Raw genomic sequence first — 21,259 nt, forward strand, 5'->3', positions numbered from 1 at the left:
TTGTTCACTGATGAATGTCCAGCACCTAGAACAGTGCAGAGTACACAATGGATGATTAATCAATATTTGCTGACTGAATAGATTAAACATTGATATGATGCAAAATTCAAAAGGTGCAAAAGGAGTAAATAACTTTTTTATGTCTCCTTTTCTGCCTGTTCCCCCAGCCACTCAGTTCCTTTCTTGAGGGCAACTCATATTACCACTTTCTTGTGTGACCTGGTAGAAGGACTGCACAGATACAAGGAAATACCTCTATGTTGCCTAAGCTGGCCTCATACTTGTAGGCTCAAAGATCCTCCTGCCTCAGCCTCCCAAAGTTCTGGGATTATAGGAGTGAGCCACCGTGCCAGCCTGTATTTTCTTTTTTTTTTTAGATGGAGTTTCTGTCTGTCGCCCAGGCCGGAGGGCAGGCTTGGCTCACTGCAACCTCTGCCTCCCAGGTTCAAGCGATTCTCCTGCCTCAGCCTCCCAATAGCTGGGATTACAGGTGTGTGCCACCATGCCCAGCTAATATTTGTATTTTTAGTAGAGACAGGGTTTTGCCATTTTGGCCAGACTAGTCTTGAACTCCTGACCTCAGGTAATCCACCTGCCTCAGCCTCCCAAAGTGCTGGGATTACAGGTGTGAGCCACCATGCCCGGCCTCTATTTTTTTATTTTTTAACATAAATGCATGTGTGCTTCATATGCTGTTCTACCCTTTCTTTGCTCTCACTTAACTGTATATATTGACAACATTCACTGTCTCTGATCAGCTCAAATAAGACCTTTATCTTAGAGGGCTGTGGAGGAAGCCACTTTTCCTATCGTCTCCATTAGTCATGCTGTGTTTGGCTTTCTGGGAGCACCCCTAGATGTCAGGGAACCACAGCCTTGGGCAAAGGAGGTTCATAGGTGCACACAGAGGATGCGGGCAGCTGCATGGCCCCACTTCAGATTTCCCCAACACCCACCAGAACAGGTGCAAGATGTCAGGTGTCCCGTCTGAGCTAGTAGGTGAGAGGTGGCCGGAAGCCAGGCAATCTGGTTTCTATTTTCAGACCTGCCCTTTGACTCACCATGACTGTGGGTAAGTCCCTCTGAGTCCCTCTGTGCTCTAAATTCTCTGTGTAATGGGCATAATTATGCCCACCCCAACATACTTAAAAGGACGGCATGAAGCCACACCAGGAAATGCCTTGGAAGAGAGCATATGTCCTTGGACCAGTACATGCTTCAGCCCGTGAAAGACAATTAACAGGGCATTTCCCAAAGGGTGGTAAGCAAGACGATTTTTTTTTTTTTGAGACAGAGTCTCGCTCTGTCGCCAGGCTGGAGTGCAGGGGCACGATCTCGGCTCACTGCAGCCTTCCCCTCCCAGGTTCAAGCAATTCTCCTGCCTCAGCCTCCTGAGTAGCTGAGACCACAGATGCGTGCCACCATGCCCAGCTAATTTTTGTATTTTTAGTACAGACGGGGTTTCACCATGTTGACCAGGATGGTCTCGATTTCTTGACCTCATGATCTGCCCACCTCGGCCTCCCAAAGTGCTGGGATTACAGACGTGAGCCACCACGCCTGGCCAAGATGATTTTTCTTTCAATGATTCTCAGAGGAACCTTTTTCTGAATAGTTAAGAAAGTATGTTCATGTGTATTAGGAAAAAATGGCTCAGCACATCAAACCTGTTATTTCACAGGTGTAATATTGCTTTGTATTCATAGTAGTGCCTAGGAGGAAGTTGAGTTTATTTTAGCCAAAAATAAAAAAATGAGATGATGTGGCATTATCTAGTAAGTAAATAATGATACAAGTGCTACACAGATTTAGCAAAAATTGCAGAAGTGGTATACAAATGATCAATGCTAAGGAAAGCATTGAATTAGCAGGTAGTTAGAGGGAAATAACAAAATCAAGCTTATAAATATTTATATGAAATACTCATTTGAAATATTTCTTTTTACTATTTATTTATTATTTTTTTAGACAGTGTCTTGCTGTGTCACCCAGGCTAGGCTTGCAATGATACAATCATAGCTAATTGCAACCTCCAACTCCTGGGCTCAAGCAATCCTCCCACCTCAGCCTCCCTGGTAGCTGAGACCACAGGCACATGCCACCACATTCGGCTAATTTTGTAAGTTTTTTGTCGAGGTGAGGCTTTCAATATGTTACCTGGGCTGGTTTCAAACTCCTGGACTCCAGTGATCCTCCTGCTTCAGTCTCCCAAAGCACTGGGATTACAGGCATGAGCTACCAGGAGTGGCCAGGTTTCTTTCTCTTTCTTTCCTTTTTTTTTTTTTTTTTTTTTTTTTTGAGATGGAGTTTCACTCTTGTCGTCCAGGCTGGAGTGCAGTGGTATGATCTCGGCTCACTGCAACCTCCACCTCCCTACCAGGTTCAAGCAATTCTCCTGCCTCAGCCTCCCAAGTAGCTGGAATTATAGGCACCCGTCACCATGCCCGGCTAATTTTTGTATTTTTAGTAGAGACAGGGTTTCACCATGTTGACCAGTCTGGTCTCGAATTCCTGATCTCAGGTGATCCACCCACCTCGGCCTCCCAAAGTGCTGTGATTACAGGCTTGAGCCACCGTGCTTGGCCCCAGGTTTCTTCTTATTTAGTGCAAATATATATGACATAGTAAATCAGAGATCAGCAAACTTCTTTAAAGTACCAGATGGTTAATATTTAAACATTTAAAAAATATAGGCCAGGCACAGTGGCTCATACCTGTAATCCCAGCACTTTGGGAGGCCAAAGCAGGAGGATCACTTGAACCCAGGAGTTCAAGACCAGCTGGGCAATATGGCAAAACCCCATTTCTACCAAAAAATAATAATAATAACAAAAATTAGCCAGGTGGCACGCACCTGTAGTCCCAGCTACTTAGGACACTGAGGTGGGAGGATCGCTGGAATCCAGAAGGTTGAGGCTGCAGTGAGCTGAGATTGTGCTACCGCACTTCAACCTGGATGACAGAGTGAGACTCCGTGTCAAAAAAACCACAACAACAAAAAAGAAAGGCTCATTTAATACATTTCCTGCACCAAAGCTGGTAGCAACCATTTTTCTAAGAAGCCCTGGTTCTTTTAGTCAAAAATGGTATTTAGAGACCAAAATCTTGGTGCTGGGAATGCACATAATATTTGAATTTGTAAATAGAAATTGTGTCCAAGGTATGCCCTGGCTTCTCTAGAGATCCTGACAGCTCCCCTAAAACTCTTCTTCACTTTTTCTGGCCTGGACACTAAACCTCAGCTGTGGCTGTTACACCTGGCCAGGTGCTTGAGAATAAAGAGTCAGTCATGTCCTCTGGTTGCCCTTGCAGAGGCAGAAACATGCAAGATTTTTCAATAACCAGAGTCAAATCCACTTTCAGGTTAACCTTCAATTAACTTTAAAAATCCAGCTACCAGAAGCCATATTCCCCAGTAATCTTGGATAATTGAGGTTTTGCTACAAAAATAAGTACAGGGGATTTTAATGAAAGCATCTGACCTGCAATTTACAGGAGTCACAAAGTCAGACGTCCACATGAGCCAGAGCAGCTAATGAAAATAAGTAAAGAGGGCTGGGTATAAGACAGCATGGAATGGGAAGAATTGGGGTGAACTGGGAACACACTACCCATCCAGGGAGAGCAGCTGCTAGTCAAATCTAGCAGAACATGGTCATGCGGGGACAACTGTCACATCTTTCTGACTTTTCAAAGGATGAAGAAAATCCACTTTTTAAAAAAATGTGAAATCTCATCATTTTGAAATGGCAATGGATTAAAGTCTTTTGTTAGAACTTTATTGAGACATAATTTACATATAATAGAATGCATCCATTTGAAGCATATTGTTTGATGAGTTTTCACAAGTGTATGCATTTAATGAACCACCATCCCATTCAAGATCTAGAATATTCTCATCGTCTCCAAAAGGCTCCCTGTACAACTTTTAGTCAATCCACTGCTCACCCAAGGCCCAGATACTTACTGATCTGCTTTCTGTCACAATAGATTAATTCATATTTTCTAGGGGTTCATATAATGGAATTCTATAGTATGTATTCTTACGTGTTTAGCTTTTTACTCAGCATAATATTTTTTATATACATCCATGTTTTATGTATCAATAGTTGGTTCCTTTTTATTGTTGAATGGAATCCCATTATGGATATGCCGTAATTTATTCATTTCTTCCCCTGTTGGTGGGCGTGTGGATTGCTTCTAGGTGGGGGCTATTATGAATAAGTGAACATATATGTACAAGTCTGTGTGTGAACGTATGTTTTTCTCCTGGATAAGTAAAAGTGGAATTGTTGGGTCATATGATAAGTGTCCATTTAACTTTTTTTTTTTAAATATAGAGACAGGGTCTTACTATGTTACCAAGGCTGGCCTCAAACTCCTGGGCTCAAGCAATCCTCCTGGCTTGGCCTCCCAAAGTGCTGGGATTACAGGCTTGAGCCACTGCACCTGGCATCCTTAACTTTATTATTATTATTATTATTATTATTATTATTATTATGAGATGGAGTCTCACTCTGTCACCCAGGCTGGAGTGCAATGGCACGATCTCAACTCACTGCAACCTCTACCTCCTGGGCTCAAGCGATTCTCCTGTCTCAGCCTCCCAAGTAGCTGGGATTACAGGCGTGTGGCACCACTCCCAGCTAATGTTTTTGTATTTTTAGTAGAGACAGGGTTTCACCATGTTGGCCACGGAGTCTCAAACTCCTGACCTCAAGTGATCCACCAACCTTGACCTCCCAAAGTATTGGGATTACAGGTGTGAGCCACCGCGCCTGGCAACTTTATAAGAAACTATATCAAACTACCTTCCAAGGTGACTGTACCATTTTGCATTCCAACCAGCTGTGTAGGAGAATTCCAGTTGCTACACATCCTCACCAATACTAGATACTATCAGTCCTTCTAATGGGTGTGAAGTGATAGCTCATTGTGGGTGGTTTTGATCTGCATTTCTCCAGTGACTAATGATGGTGAGCATTTTTTCACGTGCTTATGGGCCATTCATATTTCCTCTTTTATGGTGTCTATTCAAATCATTGGCCCTTTTTTGTTGAACTGTTTGTCTTATTATTTAGTTGTAAGAGTTCTTTATATATTCCGCATAGAAATTCTTTGTCAGACATATGTATTCCAAGTATTTTCTCCCAGGAGCTTGCTCTCTCATTTTCTCAACCATGTCTTTTGAAAAGCAGAAGATTTTAATTCTAATAAGGTACAATTTATAAGTTTCTTATGATTCATGATTTTAGTGTCCTATCTGAAGATCTTTGCATATCCTAAGGTTACACAGATTTTCTTCTATGCTTTCTTCTGGGTGTTTTATAGTTTTATTAGGTCTATGAACCATTTGAAGTTAGTTTTTGCATATAGTGTGGGGTAGGAGTTAAGATTCCCTTTAAAAAAAATATGGACAACTACTTGTTTCAGCATTTGTTGTTGAAAAAAATTACACTTTTTTTATTTTTTTACGTTTTAATCTTTCTTTTAAATAGAGACAGGTTGTCACTGTGTTGCCCAGGATGGTCTCAAACTCCTGGGCTCAAGTGATCCCAGTACTTTATTGGCCCAAGGAACTGGAATTACAGGTGTGAGCCACCATGCCCGGCCAAGACTACAATCTCTTCATTGAATTACCTTGGCAAATTTGTAGGTCTAACAGAGCTCCTTAATCCAATGATCGGTAGATCTATCATTACACCAATACCACACTGTCCTGATAAATGCAACTTACAGTAAGTGTTGTTATCACATAGAAATGTCTTTCAACTTGTTTTTATTTTTCATAAGTTTTTTAAAATTTTGTTTTGAAGTGTGTGTGTGTGTGTGCATGTGTACACATGCATGTGTGTCTGATTTTGTTTTGTTTTTGCTGTTTTAGTTCTTTTGCTTTTCCATACATATTTTAGAATCAGTTTGTCAATTTCTACAAAAATTCTGCTGGGATTTTGGTTGAAATTGAGTAGACGCTAGAGATTACATGTGAGTTGACTCTAGAGGTTAATTGACATCTTAACAATATTGAGTCTTCTAATCTATGAGCATGGTATAGCTCTCCATTTATTTAAGCTTTCTTTTCATTTAAATGCTAAAACATCAGACAAGGTGCCAAGACAATTAAATGGGAGAAAGAATAGTCTAGGTGCTGGGACAAGTGGATAGGTACATGAAAAACAATGAAGTTGGATTCCTATCTCACACTATATATGTAAATTCAAAATGAATCAAAGACTTAAATATAAGAGCTGGAACTATAAAGTCCTTAGAGTAAAGCATAGAAACAGATCTTCAGGACCTTGGATTAGGCAATAGAGTCTTAGATATGAAACCAAAGCACACACGCAAAAAAGAAATATAGAGAAATTTGGCATCATCAAACTTAAAAACTTTTGTTCTTCAAAGGAGACCATCAAGAAAGTAAAAAGACAACCCACAGAGAAGGAAACACAATGTTTGCAAGTCCTGTCTGTTAAGGGACTTGTGTATAGAATATATAAATAACTCTTGCAACTCAGTAATAAAAAGATAAATAGCCCAGTTAAAAAATGATGAAGGATCTGAATAGACATTTCTCCAAAGAAGATATACTGGCCATATAATGGATCTAATGGCCAATATATAAGCCTATGAGAAGAAGTTCAACATCATAGCTATCAGGAAAACGCAAATTGAAACCAACGTAAGATATCACTTCACACCCCATTAAGGTAGCTGTAATAACTTTTTAAAATGGATAATAAGTTTTGGAGAGGATGTGGAGAGATTAGAACTCTCACACACCGGGTGAAATTGTTAAGTAGTGCAGCCATTTTGGAAAACAGTCTTGCAGTTCCTCAAAAGGTTAGACATAGAATTACCATCAGACTCAGATCAGGAGTTCGAGACCACTCCTGGATATATAACCAAGAGAAATGAAACCTATTTCTACACAAAACTTATACATGATCATTCATAGCAGTATTATCATAACAGCCAAAAAGTAAAAACAACCCAACTGTCCATCAACTGATGAATGGATAAATAAAATGTAGTCTCAACATAATATGGGATATTATTTAGCAATAGAAAGAAATGAAGCACTAATACATGCTGCAACATACCTTCAAAACACACTAAGTGAAAGAAGCCAGTCAGAAAAGACCACACATTGTGCAATTCCGTTTTTTGTTTGTTGAGACAGAGTTTCACTCTTGACACCCAGGCTGGAGTGCCGTGGCACAATCTCTGCTCACTGCAAACTCTGCCTCCCAGGCTCAAGCAATTCTCCTGCCTCAGTCTCCTGAGTAGCAGGGATTACAGGCACATGCCACCACACCCGGCTAATTTTGTATTTTTACTAGAGACAGGGCTGTACCATATTGGCTAGGCTGGCCTTGAACTCTTGACCTCAAGTGATCCACCCACCTCACCCTCCCAAATTGCTGGAATTATAGGCATGAGCCACTGTGCCCAGCCTGCAATTCCGGTTCTATTAGGGGTGTCCAATCTTTTGGCTTCCCTGACCACAATGGAAGAAGAATTGTCTTGGGCCACTTATAAAATGGACTAACACTAACAATAGCTGATGAGCTAAGAAAAAAAAAAATCTCCTAGTGTTTTGAGAAAGTTTATGAATTTGTGTTGGGCCACATTCAAAGCCATCCTGGGCTGCCTGTGGCCTGCAGGCCGCAGGATGGAAAAGCTTGATTTATATGAAACATCCAAAACAGGCAAATCTAGAGAGACAGAGAATAGATAAGTGGTTTCTGATGGGGAGGAGGAGAGTGGAGAGAGGAATGAGAAATAACTTCTAATGGGCATGGAGTTTTCTTTAGGGGAAATAAAGATGTTTTAAAATTGATTGTGATGATAGTTGAACAATGTGAATATACTGAAATCCAGTGAATTCTACACTTTAAATGGAACACACAACAAAAAATGCTAAAACAAATAGTTGTCCATATTTTTTTAAAGGGAATCTTAGCTTCTACCCCACACTATATGCAAAAACTAACTTCAAATGGTTCATAGACCTAATAAAACTATAAAACACTCAGAAGAAAGCATAGAAGAAAACCTGTCTCGTAAGAGAACTGAAACAGGGCTGGGCATGGTGGCTCATGCCTGTAATCCCAGCGCTTTGGGAGGCCAAGGAGGGCAGATCACCACGTCAGGAGATCGAGACCAGCCTGACCAACATGGATAAACCCCGTCACTATTAATCATACAAAATTAGCCGGGCGTGGTGGTGCATGCCTGTAATCCTAGCTACTCTGGAGGCTGAGGCAAGAGAATTGCTTGAACCTGGGAGGTGGAGGTTGCAGTGAGCTGAGGTCACGCGATCGCACTCCAGCCTGGGCAACAAGAGCAAAAGTTTGCCAAAAATAAAAAAAGAAAAAGAAAGAAAGAAAGAAAGAAAAAGAAAGGAAGGAAGGAAGGAAGAAAAAAAAAGCCGAAACACTTTTCCGCATTTATTGTTTTTGCATTTGCTAACAGGAACATTTACCATGAGTTCAGGGCCAATGTATAGTCAGCAATCTGTGACTCTGAAGCATGACAATTGGTGTCTCTTTCTGTGTGCACACATGGACTTAGTCTCTACTTTACTTGTTTGGATTGGGTTAAGCTGTACACTGATTCAATCCCTTCTCCATAAACTGTGTATACATTCCAAACACAGACCATCTATCACCGTGGGGGTGAAATCTGACCAGAACATCATAAAGTTGTTTGCAGCACTTACTGAGTTTGATCTGGCTAATGACCCAAGGGGCCAGACTAGTTAGATGCTCAGCCAATACTCAACACACTTCTGTTATTTGCCTACCATTGTAACAACTTTTGCTACCTGTAGTACTGTTGTTTACTTAAACATTTTTCTTTAAATCAATTCCCCTTTTTTTACTTAAGCACGTTTATGAACATAAAGCAAAAGTCAGTATCTCTTGCCATAAGTAGAAGGTGGCTCTTAAAAATAAGCCCAGTGAAAACAGAATGTTACCCATTCTAACTAGATACTGTTGCCTGAGCCTGAGGCCTCATTGTTAAACCTGGAGATTAGAAGAGTTGGAGAGGTGTTAAGGAGCTGTTGGTACCAAGCTGAGACTTTCTCCTTGCCTAAATCAGAATAATTACATGAGAATAGAAAAGGGTAGACATTCTAGAGGCCCTTTATATCTTCTACAACTACCTATTGGAACCTAATGTGATGTTCACCTATGTGGCTTTGGGGTGCTAGACTATATAAGGCAGACGAAGCCTTGGTTCTTCCCATATGCTTGAGTCATGGCAAACATTTAATACTTTGATGTTGCTCTTGTAGTTGCTATTATAATAACTGTTATTACTTTATTATTTCAGAGCAGGGAATAGACCTTCTGGGGAAAGTTGGGAGTGGGGTTACTCTATGAACATCCTCTTACAGCCATGATGGCTTGGGCAGGCACATAGAGTTTAATTCCTATCAGAGAATGGAGTTGGAGGTGGGGTGCAGTGGCTCACACCTGTAGTCCAAGCACTTTGGGAAGCCAATGCGGGTGGATCGCTTGATCCCAGGAGTTCGAGACAAGCCTGGGCAACATGGCAAAACCTTGTCTCTACTGAAAATACAAAAATTAGCTGGGCATGGTGGCATGCGCCTGTAGTCCCAGCTACTCAAGTGGCTAAGGTGGGAGGATCACCTGAGCCCGGGAGGTGGAGGTTGCAGTGAGTCAAGATCGTGCCACTGCACCCCAGCCTGGGCAACAGAGCGAGAGCCTGTCGAGAGAGAGGAGAGAGAAAGAGACAGAGAGAGAGAGAACAGAGTTGGAGGAGAAAGCACTTCATGCTTTGGCCAAGACCCCTTCTGGGGAAGGAAGGTGAGAAATGTTACTGTGTCAGATAATTGGATCAGGAGTGAATATGCTTGGGCAGGTTTAACATCTCTGTTTAGACGTGAAGGTCTGACCTTATACATCTGGATATTCTGTGGGGTGTCAGGCACTGTGCTAGGCTTTGTCAGGGATACAGAGCTGCTGCCCTCAAGGGGCTTGTGATCTCCTGGGAGAAGCCACAGGCACAAGAAACTAGAACACAGGATAAAACAAGGCTCAATTTTACTTGTTTTATCCTGTGTTTTACTTGTAAAAACAAGCTTAATTTTACTATTAAGCTTCTTATGGGTGCAAATGGCAGGCATCCAATTTGGATATGCATAAATAAGGAAGAAAATGTATTGTTTCCATATCTGATGAGGCCAGGAATGAATGGCTTCAGGCATGGCTGGATCCAGGTGTTCAAATGGCTAAGTCAGAAATTTCTCTCCATCTCGTGCCTCTTCTTTCCTCTGTATTGGCTTTATTCTCAGGAAGACTTCCCGTTTGGGCTGCCAAATACCACCAGCTTAGTAGGCTTAGTTAAAAGTGAGGTCTCTCCTTCAGTTATTCCAATATAAACTAATAGAATTGAGTCCTAATGTTCCACTTTGAGTCACATGCACATCTCCCAGAGCTAAGAGGAGAGATCAGCCTGGCAACTCACACCAACTGAGATGAAAGGGACAGCGGGATATCTTCACCTGAAACCTCAGTGCAAGGGGGAGAGTATGCTGGGCACAGAGGAACCACACTGCCCAGCATGGTGCCCCCAGAAGGGAAAGGCTCTCAGAGGGGGTGAGGGTCCAGCCTGAAGTCAGGAGAGCTTCATGGAGGAAGTGGCCTTTGGTCTGGACCTTAAAGATCAAATACAACTGGGGCTCCAGGAATAGAGCTGGGATGCTCCTGCCGCAGGTTCCTGCTCTGTGTCCAGAGAGAAGGGAGGGGGAAGCAGGAATGTCCTTAGAAACCCTCATGTGCCATAACAAGTACCTGGTGGTCTTCACAAGAACCTGCCCTCTCATGCATATGGGAAACAGAGTCTCATCCATGACCCATACTCTCCAACCTCATGCTCCGGACACAACCTCACCCCATTCTAATTTGTATCCATGGAACACCCTTTTTTCCTTTTCTTTTTTTTCTTTTTTTTTTTTTTTTTTGAGACGGAGTCTCACTCTGTCGTCCAGGCTGGAGTGCAGTGGTGCGATCTCAGCTCAGTGCAATCTCGGCTCACTGCAACCTCCACCTCCCAGGCTAAAGCAGTTCTCCTGCCTCAGCCTCCCAGGTAGCTGGGATTACAAGGGCCCGCCACCAGCTAATTTTTGTATTTTTAGTAGAGACAGGGTTTCACTATGTTGGCCAGGCTAGTCTCAAACTCCTGACCTCAGGTGATCCTCCTGCCTCAGCCTCCCAAAGTGCTGGGATTACAGGCATGAGCCACCGCACCTGGCTGGAATGCCCTTTTCAAATCCCAGCTTTGATGGCATCATACCCTCATGCCTCCAAAGGTTCCAGTTCTCTTGGGATTGAAACCCTAATCTTTAACACAGTCCACAAGCCCTTGCGTGGCCTGGCCCTGCTCACCCTTGCAGGCTCCCTCCCCACCCCTACAGGCTCCCTCCCCACTTCAGCCTTCCCCCTTCCCCTCCCCTCTCCTATCCTTTAACCTCAGCTCCTCCATCGCTTCTCCAAGGACTCTCAGACCCGGTCAGGCCTCCGTTTTCTAATAAAAATCACTGACACTTAGGTGCCAGGCATGAATCTACCCTCTCCATATTTTCATGCAGCCAGCCTCCACGACACCTTTATCAGGTGGAAGCTGTAATTATCCCCATTTTATGGATGAGGAAACTGAAGGACTGAGAAGGAGATTTGCTCAAAGTCACACAGCTAGGAAGCAGCAGGGCTGAGAGTCAAAGCCAGAAATTTCCCAGGAGTTCGAGGCTGCAGTGAGCCATGATCATGCCACTGCACTCCAGCCTGGGTGATAGAGTGAGACCCTGTCTCAAACAAACAAACAAAAAGCCAGAAAATTTGGTTACAGAATCCTTATTCTAAACCACCACCCTTTAATGCCTCTAGCATCTCAGGGCATGGGGTCCCAATCTTTCCTGTCATGTTTCATAGCTCTGCTTTTTTGATGGATTCTTCACTTAACATCTGTCTTACCCACTGACAGCTAGTGACAATGGAAACTGGCATACTGAGGACCTGGCCTGTGCTAGGCTCAGTACATAGCACTTTTTGTGTATTGCCGAATTTCATCCTCTCAGCAATCCTGTAAGTTAGATGTAATTGTTACAGTAAGTCTTCACTTAACATTGTTGATATGTTCTTGGAACTGCAACTCTAGGCTAAACGATGTCTAATGAAATCAATTTCACCATAGGCTAATTGATATCAACAAGACTTAAGCTCCTATGGCCTATTTCTGGTCACAAAAAAAGTCACCAAATTTCTAAGTAAAGACCAAAATGCTTATAATATTAAACATTGAAATAAATATGAGCTATACATACATTTAAGAAAGATTAAGACCAGGTGCGGTGGTTCACGCCTGTAATGCCAGCACTTTGGGATGCTGAGGTGGGTGGATCACTTGAGCTCAGGAGTTTGAGACCAGCCTGGGCAACACGGTGAAACCCCGTCTCCACTAAAAATACAAAAATTCACTGATATGGTGGTGTGCATGCCTATAATCCCAGCTACTTAGGAGGCTGAGGTGGGAGGATCGCTTGAGCCTAGGAGGTAGAGACTGCAGTGAGCCACGACTGCGCCACTGCGCTCTAGGCTGGGTAAGAGAGTGAGACCCTATCTGAAAAAAGAAAAAGAAAAAGAAAGATTAATAAAAACAAGTAAGATCATTATTTACCCACTTATTCAGTTCAAGGTCACAGTGGCCAGAGCCTATCTCCGCAGCTGAGGCCACAGGCGGGAACCCACCCTACACAGGACACATTCCATTGCAGAGCACTCACACACAGTCACACTCACTCACCTGGGACCATGCAGACACATCATGGGGAGGACATGTAAACTCCATATAGACAGTGGCCCTGGCTGGGAATCTACTTTCTTTTCTCATCAATGTTACAATGAAACATTGAACAAAACGACGTCGTTTGAGGACTTGCTATACCACATTTTATGCACAGAGAACCTGAGTTGAGAGTTTAAGTCGCTTGTTCACTAGGTTATGAATTCCCAAAGGGCAAAAAACCTTGTCCATTTTGCTCATTGAGTCCAGAAGGACCATTTGAGTGCCTGGCATATAGTAGGCATTCAATAAATGCATTTTGGTTGATTAGATGGATGGATGGATTGATGACGGATAGCCAAAGGAAGGAAGAAAAGAAGGAAAAAAGGGAGGGAGGGAGGGGGGAAGGTAAAGAGGGAGGAAGAACGGGGACGTACCGCCGCCCAGTTCCTGGACGTGACTGGGACATCCTCGCAGGCAAGGCTGGTGTCCCAGCTGATGTGCGTCCCCATGCCTCTCTGCAGGTGCCACTATGCACGTGAAGAAGTACCTGCTGAAGGGCCTGCATCGGCTGCAGAAGGGCCCCGGCTACACGTACAAGGAGCTGCTGGTGTGGTACTGCGACAACACCAACACCCACGGCCCCAAGCGCATCATCTGTGAGGGGCCCAAGAAGAAAGCCATGTGGTTCCTGCTCACCCTGCTCTTCACCGCCCTCGTCTGCTGGCAGTGGGGCATCTTCATCAGGACCTACTTGAGCTGGGAGGTCAGCGTCTCCCTCTCCGTAGGCTTCAAGACCATGGACTTCCCCGCCGTCACCATCTGCAATGCTAGCCCCTTCAAGTAGGTGGCCCCGGAGCGCACAGCTGGCCTCAGCAGACAGGCGGTTCTCTTTCTCTCTTTTCTTCCCTTCTACCTTTCCTTTCCTTCCTTTCCTTCCTTCTCTCTCTCCTTCTCTTTATTTCTCCCCTTTCTTCCTTCCTTTCTCTCTTTATTACTTTTCCTTCCTTCTTCTTCCCTTTCTTTTTTCTTTTCTTTCTTTCCTTCCTTCTTTCCCTTTCTCCTCCTCTCTGTCTTTCCATTTCCCTTCATCCTTTTGCAGCAACTAAGATTCAAACTTCATAAACTTTTGGCCAGGTGCAGTGGCCTGTAATAACAGCACTTTGAGAGGCAAAGACAGAAGGATCCCTTGAGGCCAGGAGTTGGAGAACAGCCTGGGCAACATAGCAAGATCCCACTTCGAAAAAAAGTAAATAATTTTTTTTTTAATTAGCCAGACGTGGTGGCACATGTCTGTGGTCTGAGCTGCATAGGAAGCAGAGGTGGGAGAACTGCTTGAGCCCAGGAGCTCGAGGCTGCAGTGGGCTGAGATGGCGCCACTGAAGTTTCAAGTCAAGGCTAAGAAAACATAATTAATTAAAAATAAAAACAAGAAGATGCCACTGCATTCCAGCCTGGGTAACAGATGCTATCTCTTAAAAATAAAAAAATCATAAGTTTCCTAGGCTTAGAGAGAACCTTGGGCACCCTCTGTCTTCAGGCAGGCCAGTGCCTATTTATCGATTCCACGCGTGTTTATGGAGCACCTACTATGTGCCAGGCACTGTCCTAGGCAACACAAATACAACAGTGAACAAAACAGAGTCCCTGTCCTCTTCACAGCCTGCCAGAGCAAACATGCCCCACAAAGTTGTCCCCACAAATATCGAATTCATTATCATTATGATGATAAAAAATAAAACAACTCAGCCGGGCACCATGGCTCATACCTGTAATCCCAGCATTTTGAGAGGCTGAGGTGGGCAGATTACTCGAGGTCAGGAGTTTGAGACCAGTCTGGCCAACATGGTGAAACCTCATCTCTACTAAAAATACAGGCGATGCCTGTAATCTCAGCTACTTAGGAGGCTGAGGCACGAGAATTGCTTGACCCCGAGAGGCAGAGGTTGTAGTGAGCTGAGATTGCATCACTGCACTCCAGCCTGGGCAACAGAACAAGATCCTGTCTCAAAAATTAAAAAATAAATAAATAAAACCACTCTTCAACAAATGCTTATGATATGCTAGGCACTGTGTTCAGTGTTCTTTGGGTAATTGGTGTCATTCTAATCCACACAACCACCCTAGGATTGGGAACTCCTGTCGCAGCCCCAGTTTACAGGTGAGGAGATGGAGGTTCAGAGAAGTAAGTGAGCTTGCCTGGAGATGCACAGTGGAAGACTGTGGGATTTGAATCCAGGCCTGATGTGATCCCAGAACTGCTACTTTTTAACCATTCTTCCGGGTTGCCCGTTCTCCATTCTCCGCTTGATAGCAAGACCTGTGAAGGGGACACAAGAGGAGACCCAACCTAGTCAAGGTTATGGAGAGACAGGGAGTCAGTCCAAAAACAAAAAATAAAAAAAAGTGCCCTAAGGAATGAGTAGAAGTTGGCCAGGTAGGGTGAAGAGAGTGCCCCCAGTGTTGGACACAGCAGGTGCAGCTGGTGAGAAGCTTGGTGCATTCAAGGAACTGAAAGAAGGGCTGAGTCACAGAAAACATTTTTATTCAAAAGAGAGTCCTGACCGGGCACAGTGGCTCACGCCTGTAATCCCAGCATTTTGAGAGGCCAAAGCGAGTGGATTACTTGAGGTCAGGAGTTCGAGACCAGCCTGCCCAACATGGTGAAACCCCATCTCTACTAAAAATACAAAAATTAGCCGGGTGTGCTGGCACATGCCTGTAAACCCAGCTACTCAGGAGGCTGAGGCAGGAAAATCACTTGAACTCGGGAGGTGGAGGTTGCAGTGAGCTGAGATCTCGCCACTGCACTCCAGCCTGGGTGACAGAGCAAGACCTTGTCTCAATTGAAAAAAAAAAAAGAAAGAAAGCAAAAGAAAGTCCTGACTGGGCACGGGCACAGTGGCTCAGGCTTGAAATCAGAGCATGTTGGGAGGCCGAGGCTTAAGGATCACTTGAAGCCAGGAGTTCAAGGTCAGCATGGCCAACATGGTGAGACAGCATCTCTGTTTTTAAAAGTCCTGGAAGGGAATTCTCACATAGTGATTACTTTCCCAATTATCAGAAAGTCCCTTCTTTCTATTAATAGGGTTCTTCCTGCCTTGGTGGGTTCTTAGTGCTGCTCAAGAGAATCTTTAATAATAATAGGAACGACAGCACTCCTTCTGGGCACTGATCCATGCACTTTATAAGCAGCACCTCATTGAATCTTCCCAACGATTCTCTGGGGTACTTATTTTTATCCCCCTGTTTTGTAGATGAGACAACAGAGCCTCAGGGAGGTTAAGTTGCCCAAGATATTAAGTGGCATGCCAGGATTCAAACCTGGAGCCCATACAGTGACCCATCAAGCTTCCCAGAAGCTGTGGACATCTAGGCTGTAATAACACCACCACCTGCACAGACGCCACCCTTCCCAATCCTCCTGTTCCTGTGTACACAGATTTAATGGTCAGGGAACTGGCATCGAAGGCCAATGTTAGCTCTGGCTGCTGTACATCTTTGTACCAGGACCTTGGCCTCTGTCCAGCATTTAATGCTCCTGCAGGAAGTTCTCCAGCCAGAGTTGGCACTTGTGGCCTCAATTACCCCACTTTGAGGCAGGGTCTTGGGTAAATTGGACATGAAGTGACTGGGGTGCAGGGCCCGGCCCCCACGGGGCCTGGCAGAGATACTTCTTGATAGATCCATCTCTCACTGGCCACCATGTCCAACATGGGAGCGCCACAGGGCTGAGGGAAGACATTGGAGCCAGCCTCATAGTCCCATTCATTTTCTGTCTCCTGAAACTGGCTCCTGTTCCCAAAGTTGCTCCCCCCTGGGAGGGAGATCTCAGAACCCCCATAAACATACCCACTGGAGCCCACCAAACCTAGATTCTAAACTCACCTCTGCCCTTTATCAGTGGAGTGACCTTGCAAAATCACACCAATTCCTGGAGCCTCAGTTTCCTGAGCTATATATGGGGACGGTAACAGACTTGTGGCAAACAAGACCTGGAAAGCACCTAGCACCTGGCACATGGTAAGCTATCAATAACCATGAGCCATTACAATTCTTCCTCACTCGAGTGTGAATTTCATAAGGAAAGAGACCAGGTCCCTCTTGTTTGCTACTGTATCGTCTGTGCCTTGCACAGTGCCTGGCACATAGTAGGTGCTCATTAAAAGTTGGTGAATTAATGAGTGCATGGGTGGTGGAAAGATGGATGCGTGGGTGGGTGGACGGAGAGGTGGGTGCTTAGGTGGGGTGTTCTTCTTATACATAGTGGCAGCCATGCTGGAGTAGCAGTGTGATATGGTTTGGCTCAGTGTCACCACCCAAATATCATATCGAATTGTAACCCCCATGTGTCGAGGGAGGGACCTGGTGTGGGTGATTAGATCATACGGGCGGCTTCCCGCATGCTGTTTTCGTGATAGTGAGTGAGTTCTCACAAGATCTGATGGTTTTAAAGTGGCAGTCTCCCCTGTGCGCTCTCTTTCTCTCTCTCTCCTGCTGCCATGTAAGACATGCCTTGCTTCCCCCTTCACCTTCTGCCACGATTGTAAGTTTCCTGAGACCTCTCTCCAGCCATGCAGAACTGTGAGTCAATTATACCTCTTCTGTTTATAAATTACCCAGTCTCAGGTAGTATCTTTATAGCAGTGTGAAAACAGACTACTATGGAGTGGGTCTCAGATTTCAGTTGCTCTGCTTTACAGATATGCATTCCTCCCCGCTAACCAGCCCTCTCCCCATCCAGGTATTCCAAAATCAAGCATTTGCTGAAGGACCTGGATGAGCTGATGGAAGCTGTCCTGGAGAGGATCCTGGCTCCTGAGCTAAGCCATGCCAATGCCACCAGGAACCTGAACTTCTCCATCTGGAACCACACACCCCTGGTCCTTATTGATGAACGGAACCCCCACCACCCCATGGTCCTTGATCTCTTTGGAGACAACCACAATGGCTTAACAAGGAGCTCAGCATCAGAAAAGATCTGTAATGCCCACGGGTGCAAAATGGCCATGAGACTAGTAAGTGGTCCCTGGGCACATATCAAGCAATGGGCCCCACCCAGTGAGGCTGATGGGTGTTTCTTTTCTGTAGTAATTTGAATCTCGCTGGGGGAAAGACAAGATGGAAGCCAGAGCCTGTTTTGCTTGTTTGCAGAGATTTTTTAAAAATAGAAATTTTTGGCATGTTAGTCAAGACTCTTTTGGTATAAGTGATCCAGCTCACACTAGCTTAAGCAAAACAGGCGATTCATTGGCTCACATGACTAAGAAATCCAGAGGTATACTGCATGCAGGCAAGGCTGGATCCAGGTATTCTAATGAGGTCATCAGGAATCTTTCTCCATCTTGGTTCAACTTTTCTCTCAGGCAACTTCACTCTCAGGCAAGATGTCTCCATGTGGAGGGATCCCCTCAGTGCCCTTGCTTAGCAGTGGTCCCAGAAAAAGAGCTCTTTCCCTATAGTCCCAGCAAAGGTCCTAAGAAGACTCATTAGATCACATGCTCACCCCTAAACCAATCACTGTGGGCTACAGCAGGGGCTCTCATGATTGGCCAGTCCTGGGCCATGTGCCCTGGAGTTGGGAGTGATGTCAGCCTCTGTGAGACCACATGGACTGAGCAAGGGGGAAGGTGGTTCCCTGAGGGAGGAACTAAGTCTTGTTATCAAAAGATAGGGGCATAAATATTGGGCAGGTGAAAAGCCACAGCTGTGCAGTACAGTCACATGCCAAGAAACAACTGCCCTGCACTGGGAGGCTGGTATGCCATTAGTTCTTAAGCCTAGAAGTGGGGACAAGGTCCCCTGCCCGTGTCTCAGGATCTCCTGGGAGCTCTGTCACAATACACATCCCTAGGCCCCACTCCTGGAGAATCTGAGTGAGCAGTTCTGGGCCCAGGCCCAGGAATCTGTATTGACAACAGGCTCCCTGGTGATTCTGATAATCAATCTTGGATGGGGATCCAGGAGGGGACCATACACTCCCCAGATGGGGAGCCACTGCCTTGCTGCTCACACTCATGGCGTTATGACTTCCACAACTGCTTTATCCCCACCTCTCCACACAAACTAGCCAACGTCATATGGGGGATCTGCTGTGGTCACACCTTCCTTAACCTCCTCGGCCTCAATTTCCTCATGATGATGGGGATAACAATGATACTTACCTCCTAGCTTTGCTGTGAAGCTTCAATGGGATTATAGATGTAAGACACTGGGAACAAAGCCCGGAACAGGGTAAGGATTAAGGGCTGCCATTACTTCCCCAAGGGGAGGCAGGGAGGCCCCCAGGAGTGGGCTGGCCGGGCGTGTTGGGAAGGGTGGTGTAAGAATGCCAGGGGAAGCTTCTCTATCCGGCCTCCCGGGTTCCAGCAGGGAGAACCAGCAGCAGCCTCGTGGCCAAGGCCAGAGTCCCAGGGCCAAGTCTGTCACATGTCTGTGCGATGACTTGGATGTCATGAGAAGCCAGATGTGACCAGATGGAAGGGTGCTCTGCACCCCGTGGTGGGCTCAGAGTGACTGGGTCTGTGTCTTTCCCAGGACAGATAAGAGGCAGCATTTCCTGTGTGTTGAGTTCCTTCTTGGTCTTCATGGCCTCCAGGGGAGCTGCATCTGGAAGTCTCTGGCAGAGGCTGGAAAAGGAATCAGAACTGTGTGTGTGCGCGTGCGTGTGTGTGTGAGCATAAGTGTTGCGGCCACTTGTGTGAATCTATGTATATGGGGTTCGGGGCTAGGATGGACGTGTGTTACAATGACATGAGGCTGTGGAGGTCAGAGAGAGGGCATCTTCTGTGCATGCCTCTGCACACATGACCGTGTGTGTGTTTTTGCTCATGCATAATGGTACAAGTAGGGGTGAGGCTGGTGGCTGTAAACTGAGCCACTGAGTCACCCTCCCTTGAACGAGGGGACCAGCCTCTGTGCATGCCCATGAGTTGGTCACTGGCTGTGGGTCACTTCCAAGAGGTTGCTGAGGGGTCTCCTAAACTCCCAGGCCTCACCCTCAGCAGCTGGGGGTGGGTGCACCAGCCTGATGAGGGGATCTTGTGATCAGCACGCAGCTGTGTATGAGGCAGTAGCCCTTGAGCATGTGTGAGCATGAGTGTGAACGTTTCCCACCACCAAGTTGCAGCCAGAAAGGCGGCTGGCAAAGCACAGCTCTTGCCCTGCTAGGGCCCTCGAGCAGTGGCTGGGGTCCTGCTAGCAGCTCCCACGCCACCCACAAAAACCCCTCTTGGCCTCCACAGTGTAGCCTCAACGGGACCCAGTGCACCTTCCGGAACTTCACCAGTGCTACCCAGGCAGTGACAGAGTGGTACATCCTGCAGGCCACCAACATCTTTGCACAGGTGCCACAGCAGGAGCTGGTAGAGATGAGCTACCCCGGCGAGCAGATGATCCTGGCCTGCCTGTTCGGAGCTGAGCCCTGCAACTACCGGTGAGAGCCACCCCAAGCCCACCTGCCCAGGCCCTGGCACCAAGAGGCAGTGGCATGTTACGGTTGGGAGCACAGCCTGCCAGGGTTCCAATCCTGCCCGGCCACTTACCGGCTATCTGCGGCACAGTTTTCTGTGCCTCGGTGTCTTTTAGGTCCTGTTTCCTGGAGGCAGAGCCTGAGGCAGGGATGCATTGAAGAGCTCGCGAAGCATTGAGAGAACTGTGTTAGGAAAAGTCTGCAGGGAAAGTGGGATAAGGAAGGAGGATTTGGAACATGTAGGAAAAGGAGGAAATAGAAAAAGAAAAAGAAAAAGGAAAGGCTGGGCGTGGTGGGTGGGTGGCTTACCCCTGTAGTCCCAGAACTTTGTGAGGTGGAGACGGGAGGATCGCTTGAGACCAGGAGTTCAAGACCAGCCTGGGTAATATAGTGAGACTCCAGCTCTAGAAAATAGTAAAATAAATTAAATTTTAAAAGGAAGGAGGAAAAAGTTAAACAAGGATGTGGTCTCAGGTAAAGTCTAGGCTCAGCTTGATCTGTGGGAGGATCTGGAGCATAAACTGAACCAGAGTGGTCCTCCCTTGAAGGAGGGGACCAGCCTTTCTGCGTGCCCCATGAGCTGGTCACTGGCTGTGGGTCATTCCCAACAGGTTGATGAGGTGTCTCCTAACCTCCCAGACCTCACTCCTAGCAGCTGGGGGTGGGTGCACCAGCCCGATGAGGGGATCAGGGTGGGCACCCAGGCATCTGTTGCCTCAGTTTTCTCATCTCTGAAGCAGGAACAATAATCATAGTTTCTTCATAGGGTCATTGAGAAGAGTAAATGAGTAAGTTCATGGCAGCACCTAGAACAAGGCTATGAGGCTGGGCGTGGTGGCTCATGCCTGGAATCCCAGCATTTTGGGAGGCTAAGGCAGGAGGATCGCTTGAGGCCAGGAGTTCAAGACCAGCCTGAGCAACATAGCGAGACCTCATCTCTACAAAAAATCAAAAACCAGCCAGATATAGTCATGC

General features: G+C 45.7%; 1 protein-coding gene across 2 annotated transcripts in view; it reads left to right on the top strand.

The window, feature by feature from the left end:
* SCNN1B (sodium channel epithelial 1 subunit beta) overlaps positions 1-21,259 on the top strand; it is a 78,746-nt gene that overhangs the window by 32,902 nt on the left and 24,585 nt on the right. For both annotated transcript variants that reach the window (XM_054669037.1, XM_016929629.3), the window contains exons 2-4: positions 13,338-13,656; positions 17,558-17,831; positions 20,058-20,248. In XM_054669037.1, coding sequence (XP_054525012.1) covers positions 13,346-13,656; positions 17,558-17,831; positions 20,058-20,248 — 776 coding nt within the window. In that variant the 5' untranslated portion in view covers positions 13,338-13,345. The remainder of the gene's footprint in view (positions 1-13,337; positions 13,657-17,557; positions 17,832-20,057; positions 20,249-21,259) is intronic.

Source organism: Pan troglodytes, chromosome 18 (assembly GCF_028858775.2).
Source record: "Pan troglodytes isolate AG18354 chromosome 18, NHGRI_mPanTro3-v2.0_pri, whole genome shotgun sequence".
Taxonomy (NCBI): Eukaryota; Metazoa; Chordata; class Mammalia; order Primates; family Hominidae; genus Pan; species Pan troglodytes.